Source organism: Aricia agestis, chromosome 8 (genome assembly GCF_905147365.1).
Source record: "Aricia agestis chromosome 8, ilAriAges1.1, whole genome shotgun sequence".
Classification (NCBI taxonomy): Eukaryota; Metazoa; Arthropoda; class Insecta; order Lepidoptera; family Lycaenidae; genus Aricia; species Aricia agestis.
Window position 1 is genome coordinate 2,548,353 of NC_056413.1, and position 11,655 is coordinate 2,560,007.

At 37.4% G+C, this 11,655-nt stretch overlaps 1 protein-coding gene across 1 annotated transcript in view; it reads left to right on the forward strand.

Moving 5' to 3' along the window:
• Window positions 1-11,655, forward strand: part of LOC121729686 (diacylglycerol kinase eta) — a 192,761-nt gene that overhangs the window by 121,803 nt on the left and 59,303 nt on the right. The window contains exon 3 of the mRNA XM_042118284.1: window positions 10,903-10,983. Coding sequence (XP_041974218.1) covers window positions 10,903-10,983 — 81 coding nt within the window. The remainder of the gene's footprint in view (window positions 1-10,902; window positions 10,984-11,655) is intronic.

The window sequence follows — 11,655 nt, forward strand, 5'->3', positions numbered from 1 at the left end:
ATGTTGTTTGGGGTTGTATTATGATTTATGAGACATTTTTTTACCGTGCGAGGAGCGGGCGTCATCTAATGATACTAATTTACAAAGGCGAAAATTTGTGAGGTGGTGAGTGTGTACTATGTTTGTTACTTTTTTAAGCTTAAACGGCTTGAGCGATTTTGAAAGATAAGGCGTAGAGTTAGCTGACATCCTGGATTAACGACGGTGGACGTAGGTTGTATTTTACTTCGAAAAAATGTCTTAATCCATGGGAAAATCAATGAAAATTAATTCGGGAAATATTATCTACTTTTAATGCGCAATTTATTTTCACTTAAACACCGTGGACAATAATTTAGCAATATTATAAACTAGATGACGCCCGCAACTCCGTTGTAAATTCGTTTATCGTGCGGGAACCGTACATTTATTCGGGATAAAAACTATCCTATGTCCTTTCTCGGGACTCAAAGTATCTCCATGCCAAATTTCAGCAAAATCGGTTTAGGGGTTTGAGCATGAAGAGGTAACAGACAGACAGACAGACAGACACACTTTCGCATTTATAATATTATATTATATATTAAGTATGGATATAATATTAGCATGGATTTGTTCGCTATGAACGTACGATTCCATTAATCACGCATTATATACTATAGATTCCGCAAAGTAACCCCTATATAAAAGGCGTTACTTTGCACAATATTACATAATTGCTTCTCCCCTTTGTGCCTGTGAAAGCAATACGTGATTTAAAGACGATTAGTGTTCCATTTCATTGCCAGCTTTGAATACCGATTCATTGCGATGAAACAAAGGAAGGCAATGTATCAGATACGATACATTACGTTGGAAATACAATATAAGCGCAGTAGACTATTTTCGCACTATACCACCGGAAAGCACGCAAACGCTCACGCACACATGAGTCTGGTTTCAGATAACTTGAAGCAAGAATGTAGTGTCGCAGACTGAAATTGTTGGGGGTCTCATTTTTCTGCCTTGCAGCTAAATACTATCAAGTTACACAATACACGCGCTTTTTTTTATTAAATTAGAAGCAAACGGGTCACCTGATAGAAAGCAACAACTGTCACCCGTGGACACACGCAACATCAAAAGAGTTGCAGGTGTTTCTAAGAGGAAACACTCTTCGTTCTTGAAGGTTTCCAGATCGTATTGGTCCGGAAATACTGCTAGTGATAGATCGTTCTAGAGTTTCTATTTGTGTTCTTTATAATAAAAACTAAGGAAGACTGTGTCAAAAATTTGATGCGCGAATACATGCATATTTTATGCATGTATTCGGTACACAATTTTGTAGAAGTGGCAATTTATTTCGTAAATTTGAGTGTTACGACTTACGAGTGTTTTGTAGCTATTGTCATATTTTAGTGTGCGAAAACGAACCAAATTCAAAACGGTTGAAGTATGGGAGTTACGTTTCCTTAGTTTTTATTATTCGTAGGTTCTTTGTAGTGGTGGTAGGCACCGTAGCTAATATTAACATTCAACAAGTATTTTCTTAAAATCTACTCAGAAATAAAACATTTTTTTTTTGACATTAATTGCAAGAACTCGGCTGAGTTGCGCTACTGTATGCGTGTGTATTGTGTCGGGAATGAGCGGAGATATTGCGGTATGAGCGGAGGTCGCCGTCGTCGGTGCTAAGTGAGATTGATCGAGGAGGGAGATGAAGCTGAAACGAGAATACCGGATGAAATGGGAATTATGAAAGCACTAGGTGGTGCGCTGAAAATTGAAACACGCGAAAAAGGTATACTTTCCGAGACAAAACTATCAAAATCATTAAAATTGATTCAACACCTTGAGATTATCAAGATCTGCAGATCTGTATGTACGTTTTAGGTTACATAATAATATATTTTGTATTATCCTACTTTGCCCTTTTTTGAAGCGGAGATGCGGAAATTAACTTTAAATAAAAACATGTTTCCAGCTTCTGACTATTATAAAATATAAAAACTCGTTAAAAATATTGCTCACTAACTAGTACAGGGGTTCTCAAACTGTGCGCCGTAGAAAGCAAAGTAGGCCCGCGCCGTGAGTAGCTCCTCCATGATCATCCGAAACCACAAAAAATATTAATGGTGCGTATAAAATAAATATTTTGACTGTATCCTTCCTAGGTTAGGGCGCCGTGAAAAAGATTGGGAACCCCTGAATTTTTACAAAAAATATGATCGCACATTGCACAATATTTTTTTGCAGCTCTAGTTGACTAATCTATCACCTCTTTGGACTTTTTTCTTCTTGTCTAGTATTTTGTGTCTTATTATATCTTAAAAAACTCGTTTGTAATATAAAATCTAGCAACAAGTATACTTCGTATTGTCTGTTCACCTCTGACATTCAGCAGGATCGATGCCCGGTTTGACGGGTCTGGCTTGTCGCTTCGCGGGACAGGGGAATACAGGGATTGTAGATAGGGCTGTGATACACAGGTAATTGGATAGGATAGGGTTGTGATAAAAAAATAAAAAATTGTTTTATTTCCGAATAGATTTGTAACAAATACTTTCAGAACGTTAATGCTAATGGTGCCTACCACCGGTTCGGGAACTATCCCGGCGAGAAGAACCGGCGTAAGGAACTCGCAAGAACTGATGCACAGTTACGAACTGCAAACCTTAAAGAAGAGAGCGTATTTCCTCTACAACAGAAACAGGTACCTTGGGGACTACAAATGCTTTACCACAGAGGAAATTCATAGAATCAAATTGTTTAATTTATGAGCAGCATTGGGCTGGAAACGGTACAATGCGAAAGAGTCACAACAATTATACAACAAAATTGCACGATAAAATCCATACTAATATTATAAATACGAAAGTGTCTTATATGTCTGTCTGTTAACTCTTCACGCCCGCTGAACCGATTTAGCTGAATTTGGCATGGCAAAATTTGGCTTGAAGATACTTTGAGTCCCGGGAAAGGACATAGGATACTTTTTATCTCGGAAGAATGAACGGTTCCTGAGCGATGAACGAACTTTGGCGCAACGGAGTTACGGGCGTCATCTAGTAAACCCAAAATAGTAATTTATACCTGCCTTCAGGCACACAAAAAAATCGATATATTATCAAAATATTGTATCTTATACCTATAACAAGTATACGGTGTAATATTTTGTTGGATAAAACCACATTTACCACAAATCCACAGCAATAATAAACGTAAAAGTTACACGAGCGTCAAGCGACCCTGTAATACATTTAGAATACCCGTCCTTTCAGCTTTCTAATTTGACATTTAGCTACCATTCAGTACCGGATAGCGGAACGATTTAAAACAAAGCTCGAAAGCTACTTCATTAAAGACTCTTTCCTAGTAATGCGCTCTGTGTATTCTGAATAATACGGAGAATACCAGGAACGGTATTCTCGGAAAAGAGATGTTATGTTTTGTTTGATACAGATATCTCACGTTCCTCGTTAATGGGAAGAGTAAAGTTGCTTCATTAGATGAAATTCTTTGGTAATTTTTGTATTATTTTCTCTGACGTTTTTTTTGGCATGTATTTAAATCAATATCTGTATATTCCCTTTTCTCGATCAAAATATTTGAAAGTTTCACCAAAAATACTGACTTGCACACTAATTATGCACCCTAAATAATGCGAATTCAGCATACTATTTAAAGTTATTTGCAAAACTGTTTTACTGAACGAATAACTATTATTAAAATTGTATATCTAACAATTCCTTAGTTCAACAAACTTTTTAAAGGAAAACCATTACCTAAATTACTTTTAGGGACATCATTTATTCTAAATAAAACCCAATTTAATCTGGTATGTTCATATAATTAAGAACACATAAAAATCATCAAGTGCTAACTTAACATGGACTAAACTTTGGCACAGTGAATGGTAACTCAGTTTATAAACAATAATAATAAACAATCGGCAAAGAGCGAGTCGGATTCGCGCACAAAGGGTTCCTTACCGATGTATTGCAAAATAATTAAGCTTCCGGCTTAGGAATTGCACTCTAGGGGTTGACAAGCTACTAAAGAAAAAAAAAGAAAAAAACAACTGGCTGCAATTATGAGTCGACGGAGCCCCGCTACGCGGGGCTCCTACTTCTGGGTGGTTCACAAAAATAACCACGATGGCTAATGCGGGAGCTACGCTGCGCTACGCCTTAGCCGTATTGGGCCAACATTGCTATTAGTTATTTAAGAATCATTAATAAATTCATTACCCTTTACAATTACAATACAGTAGTAAATTTTGATAATTTTGCTTAGTTTTATCAAGAAACCTTGAATTATATAGTTTTGGAATGATAAAATCTTTCACCATATCTCATCATAATTACCAAAAATGTTTGTCGCTAACACAGAAATAGATCAAGATATATCTGTGGTCGCTGAAGAGTAAAGAGCGAGCGCAAAGGAGTGAGTGCGGCGTTAGACGAGGAGGCCCCAACATGTTTTTCAGTAAAACAGAGAAACAAAAAGAAAATAAAGTTAGGCTAAAAATATTTTAGTTGCACCATTTGTCAATTTGTACACTTGTTTTGATAATAGAAATTGATTTTATTGTGGTGCACCTTTCGATATCGTTTTTTAGAAATTCCGTTGTAAGATTGTCCAATTTAGAGTGCAAGCTAGTATTTTTGATAAACAATTTAAATTTTAGTTTTACAAATAATATATCCGATGTATGAACGATATTTTTGGTGTGAGTTGTTAGTTATAAAGGTCATCTCGTTTTGTATGATGTTTAAGTTTTTTTTAAGGACATGTTCAGTAAATCAATTGTTTTTTTTTTGATTAGCATTAGTTTTTCTGGTATGCATTCAGTTAATTAGCGGAGTTAAGGTAGTGTGCTGCAAAATTATTCTGAGGTGAGGATTTCAGGAGGAGGTGAGGTGTGAGGAATAATATCCCTTTTTTTTTACACAACCTCTTACTTTCTACTTCTGCTGGTGCTAACGAAGTGAAACCTATTTTTTTTGTCTTACCCTAGGCCAACACCTCATAATATGAAGCTTCGTATTTAAATATAAACAGATACGCGTGTGGTGTGGGTCACGTTTTGTCGACTATATATAATATAAGTTATTATAAGATAATATAAGTTATTACATTTGGCTTATAAAGTAATTCGCATCTCTTGGCAGTTGGCATGCTGTTAGGGTCCGTAAAAATGTAACTTCAAAGTTTTAAATGGTGTCGATAAGTTTTGAACCATGCTCTATACCAGGGGTCACCAAATGGCGAAGCGCGGTCAGCATCCGGACCTTCGACTCATTGTGTGCGGACCAAGCATTTTAGAAGATGAACTTCGTTTAAAAATAAATTTCGGTCTCGACTTACTGATGAACATCTCCAGGATTTAATGTCAATAGCTTGCACCAATTTCACACTAAACTTCAGACAGACAATAATAATTAATTAGCAACAAAAATTGTCACTTTTCTCATTCATTTGTAAATAAATATTAAATACCTTTGTAATCTCTGTAATTACCTTTGTTTAATTTAATAAATATTTTTTTATAAAATGTGTGGACTGTGGACCGCGAAGATCATTTCATTTCTTAAAACGGACCCCGAACGAAACTAATTGGTGACCCCTGCTCTATACCCATAACTTACGTCATATCTATTGTATATGTATAAAACAAAAGATAACGTAATAAGTATTTGAGGCGAGTGTGAGAGAGCGGGGGATTTGCATGTCGCTCACACGTTCAGTTAAACGTCAGTGTTTACGGAGTTGAGCCTCTGGGAGGTTAGGCGTTAATCTTTGGTAAAATGACTGACGAGATCAGTCGAGATAGTATTACAATACCTCACTAAAGCCCCTGCTGTCCCTACGGCACAAAGTTAAAGTTAATTGATCCTGCCACCTTACTCTCGAGTCTCGACACAATCGAGCCTCCCAAATCAACTCCCAGATTTTTAACCGACTTCCAAAAAGGAGGAGGTTATGTATTCGGCTGTGGATATTTTTAGTACTTCTGATTTCTATACTAGAGCACCACAGTGTGGTTGCTCACCTAAGTCCTAACCTAACCTTAAATTTACAACCACCGGCAAAATAATGTAGTCGTCGTGAAAGTCGTGATTTTTTTTCACTTTTTAATCGTTAATTTTGAAGAACGTTATTTTTTAACCCTAAAAATTTTTTTTGCGGCCCGCGACAGCAATCCACGGTTGTGGCCCACATGAAAAAAGGTTGGGGACCACTGCCTTATAGGCTTAAACCTGATTCTTTATATGATAAATTCTTTGAAATAATGGAGACTTGGGACGGCTGTGAGGTCACGGAATGGGTCAAACGAAAGACCGGCGTTGGATACGTTCTAGGTGTGCCAACACTGCCGAGCTTGGTCCGTTTTTGCGGCTGATTTATTTAGGAATTTTATTGTCATTATTTTGTTGTAATACAATATAATTTAAGTTATTGTTTATGTATCTTATAGTAGTAATAGCTGCAAATAAATAATTATTCTATTCTATTCTAATCTATTCTAACCAACAAGGAAAACTGTGTTTTTAAATTACACTAAAACCCATTTTCATTTCATGTTTCTTTTGCGTAACCTAACACCAATGTAAGGATAAAAATATAATATAAGCTGTAAAGGCTTTTACGGCAGTAATATTCATTTAGGTTCGTTTAACACCAATCTAAAGATGATAAAAATATAAGCTGTAAAGGTTTTTACAGCAGTAATATTCGTACACGTTTACACTATCGGATATGCCGCTCCCGTTCCGCTGTGCCTGGCCATCAGTCATCCGCGCCCCAAATTCTTACATTAAGTCATTAGGGCTGCGTAGTAAAAGGCTGTAACGCCTGACACCCGCACGGATGTAACTCGAAACGAGGTTACGTGCCGGTAAAATATTTATTACACCCTTTATGTCTTTATAGCGTTTGCAATTTCTTCAAAGGTTTTCGCCTCGTGTCATATATTTTCAGCTGTTGTGACTTTGTACGCACCAATATTAAAATTAAACAATGTTACCCGTTTTTGTCGTTATTTTTATACTGATTTTTCGTTCATATTAATCACAGCATGATTTTATACGTATCACTTAGTTTTGTTACATCTTGTATGGCCTAAAGCCTTTCTCGATAAATGGACTACACAAAATGAGTTTTTAAATTCGAACCAGTAGTTCCTGAGGCGGTTTTTTTTTTCGAAAGGGTCTAAGCTGCTGGTCTGGTTAAGACCACGTTAGTTTAAACGTTGCTATAACTAGTCTGTTGCTAGTTGGTTTGGAGATAAGCAATGAGGGGGCCTGGCCCCGTCCCCTAAAAGTCACACGTGTGACATTCTAATCGGGCAATGTTGGGGAGAGCTACGAAAATAAGCTATTTTTATCTGACGTGAGGACACGGGTCCCCCCTGCTCTTAAGGGGTCCGACCCCTTACTCACTCTCAGACGAGTGAGGCTGCTCGCGCGCGGTAGCAGTAACTAGCTGCGTACGAGTTATCGCGGTAGATGAGCTCAAGTTATTAATGTTATTGCATATCCTGAGGCGCGTTCAAACGAACTCTTTAGCTTTATATTATTAAGTACTAGCTGACCCGGTAATCATTGTTTTGCCATATAAATTATACCTAGTATCAATGTAAAAATTAGATAAAACCTATTCTCAGACCTAACGAATGTTCATACAAAATTTCATTGAAATCAGCTAAGCCGTTTTGGAGGAACTCGCGCACAAACACTGTGATATGAGAATTATATATATTAGATAGATATGTTATAATATGGCTCCTTTGTGAGAAGTTAACCTGCCCCTGGGGGAAGAAGTTGCCGAGTTTCGGGTATATCCTCATATCACTTTGATCCAGCCAAAAATACTCGCCCACGCGGCGTTGATTTACGCAGTGCATAATACGAGTATATACTTTGGAAGGATATACGAGAACCCATCTTTTCCTTTTACTACTAAGTATGGGATCATCCAAAAGTACAAATACCTTTGTATATACTTATTATACCCTACTTATATTATAAAAAGTTCGTTTGTTTGTTACCTTTTGACGCCCAAATCGCTGAACCGATTTTTCTGGTATTTGTACTCGTAAGTCGTATACCGATTGGTCTGTATTTGGTATGGCGATACTGGAGTCCCGGAAAAGGAGATAGGATACTTTATACCCCGGGAAAATGTACGGTTGCCGCGCAATAAATGAATTTAGCGCAACGGGGTTGCGGGAAACATCTAGTAATATTATAGTTATCCTTCATACTTTACAGTGTTAATTTGAACTTAGCGTTAAGCAATCTGTGGTTGCTAAATATAGTTTAAAAATTATTTTAAAGTATTCTGTGAAATTAAAAAAAGCCTTTTTCGTACACCTAAAACAAATAGAAAATATGAAGGCATAAGCTCCCTAGGACCATTAATAAAGCTTATCTCAGCACAAAGAATATTAACCTGGGGTAGATTAAAATTCGCAGACGCCGAATCCAATACTACCCTCATTAGGCGGTATAGTAATGAGGCAGTATTTAATATTCCCTTGAGAATTGGAGCCAAGAATGCGTGGAACCGAATTCTAGCGTGAATCGGGGCTTTTTATCGTTTCCATTATATGGTCGAATTGAAGTGTGATAATTATATCTTAGTATATTCTAATACTATGCTATAATATATTATAGTATAGTATTGGTGTAGCTTAATGTATGATATTAACTTTATGCTTATTTCCCAATGTGTCCAACGTTGTTCCGAATATTGTGGCGTAACTTCTTAATAATTATTGTACCACCCAAGTAGAATAAGCTAAGTGCATCGGAGGAGACAAGTCGTTTTTATTTAATAACTCTACAAGTCCAAACTCTTCATGGCGACCCTGCAGCCAAAGTTCGACTGGAAAATTACTATCAAGATCCTGAAGCCCGCATCTTCCTGAAGCCGTCTGCATCTTCGTGACCATGTCGTCTTCGTGACCCTACCACCTTCGTGACCCTGCCGTCTTCGTGCTCCTGCCGTCTTCGTGACCCTACCATCTTCGTGACCCTGCCGCCTTCGTGATCCTACCGTCTTCTAGACCCTACCGTCTTCGTGATCCTGCTATCTTTGTGATTGGATCTGTCATCCCTGCCATCTAAGTGAAATTAACATCAAAATATTATGGGCAAAACACAAAGCCGAGATCAAGTCGTAATTACCCAGACTTCTGGAGGTGATAACAACGCGAGTGCTACAGCGGAGCATATTCACACAATCAACATCCTGCTGTCCATCATATGCGCCTGTCTGCTGCTGGCTGTCCTGTTGGGGTTCTTCTGGATATACAAGAAGCTGCACACTGGCTGGATGCAGAGGCAGATGCGGAACGAAGCCCTGGAGCGAGTCCTGTCCCGCCTGAGCTACCGCCGTCGCCGAGACGTTCAAGAAGGTGCGCTGGACGAGTCCAAGGTTTGAAGACTGTCAATCAGGTAGCTGTTACGGTTATGATATGTATTTTTTTTTCTTTTTTCGTATTTTGGGCTAAAGTTTGCTAATAATAATAAATTAATTAATTGAGATTTTAAGTGGATAAAAAAAATTAGAATATAAATTAAACAAAACTTAAATTATTAAATTAATGATTGTTATAATTGCTATAGAGAATTAAAAACGGTGCTGACACGCGCGAATATGATACGCGCCGCCCAATACGATAATTATAATTAATATTATGTAGATCTATATAGAAAAGCTGATGTTCTATTTTTAGGATAATATTTTATTGAATTAGTATGTTTATTTTATTATGACAGAGCAATTAATTTCGATTTATAATTCCCTTATAGAAATTATTGTACCACCCAAGTAGAATAAGCTAAGTAATAATTTTTAAGTGAGATTAATTATTAATAAAGATGCATCGGAGGAGACAAGTCGTTTTTATTTAATAACTCTATAAGTCCAAACTCTTCAGAATATTGGAAGATAGATTGAATTGTTGAGGTGTTTCGAGTTAAGATAAATAGTCTGGAAATAACAGTTACCACTTAGAAAACCAAAGAATACCAAGACAAATCTTACAATCCTTTCTAAGCTGAAATCCGACTTGATGTTATAACTTAGCCTCAAAGTATAAGCTCTTTTGACGAGACATTTTACGGTTAGAGAAAAAGTATAATGTTTTCACATGACCAAAACTTTATTTTGATTTTAAACAAGTCGATTTTATATTTAACCTACAACTAGTTTACATAAGGCTAGAGCACCGGTGCCAAAATTGTCTCCATTGTGAGGTTTTTTGACTGAAGAATAAATGATCACTAGTGCTTTTTAAGAGCCCGGGTGCCATCGCAGTTATCATACAAACGTAATACCAAGATCATTTCCCATACGAGAATATTTGCCATATTTGAGTAATTATTCAGCTTAAGATAGGGTTCCTGTACAAAGATTCACTGCAAAATTTTTACATACCAAAAAATATGAACGATTACAATTTAGTATGTAAATATTGTAATCGTTGGATGGAACGGTATGGGAAATTATCTCGGTATCACGTATTTATGAGAATTGCGATGGCACCCGGACTCTTAAGGGACCTATCAGACAGAGAGCGGTCACGCGGTCAAGCGTTCAGTTTTGTGTTCTTTGTATTGTATTACGTTACATAAACATACATGCATACTCACACAATAGGCGTTCTGGCCGCGTCAGAATGGTTCCTGTGTGACTGGCCGCTCGAACGCAGGACGCTCGGACGCATGACCGCTCTCCGACTGGTAGGTCCCTAATGGCTAACATCAAAATATTTACCAGTCACCGTTGAATCAATTCACAACAAACACTGTTGAATTCAACAATATTATATCAATTGATAAGCTGCGGTCAAAGAACTATTGTCTGAAACAGGGATATCTTGTGTACTATCTGCTGATCTCTCGAGCTCACCAATCTTTCGTTTGCTTCCAGAGCCAGCTGTGGGACGAGTTCGAGCTAGAGGAGGCCACCTTCGCGGAGTGCAGCAACAGCAACGCCAACCACAGCTTCCAGGTCAGTGTGCATGCGCCTTAACAACGCAGGTCTTGTATGTTCGTATACTCGCGGCTTAGCAATTTAAGCTGATGTTGGATCTTGTAGGTCAGTGTATTCGCGCCTTAAAAATGAGAAGACTTAACAATTTAGTGTCTTAATACCATTATATTCAGTTTCTTATCTGTTTACTGATGCTTTTTTATTAGTATAAGTCAAAAAGGAAACCACGCTGTTGAATATATAAACTCCAGTCAATAAACTGATAAACTGAGAAACAGATAACCAACACAAAATCAGTAAATTTGATAGTACTTATGCAGAAAACAATATTGTGGTTTTGTTTGAGCATTTCGGGGCTTACAAACATCACATAACGCATCTTTTATGATATTTGTGTACCCCGGCTTCTCGGCGTATTGCGTTTTTGAGGAGCGAAATTCAGTTACCTGTCCGCACGGACGAAGAATTCGATAAATTAAGATGAAATATTCATCCGTGGTACTGCCAGTTCAGTCCTTAGAGAGCCGCTACCACATTGCATTACAGCCATCAACAACAATGGATGTAGGCCTCATGTTGTCCTCTTCACTCATACTTAAAACACCATATTATCTCCCTCTCTCTTCCACACGTATGACGTCACTTGTATCTTTTAAGCACACAACGTAAGCGAGATATAAACAATGCGGT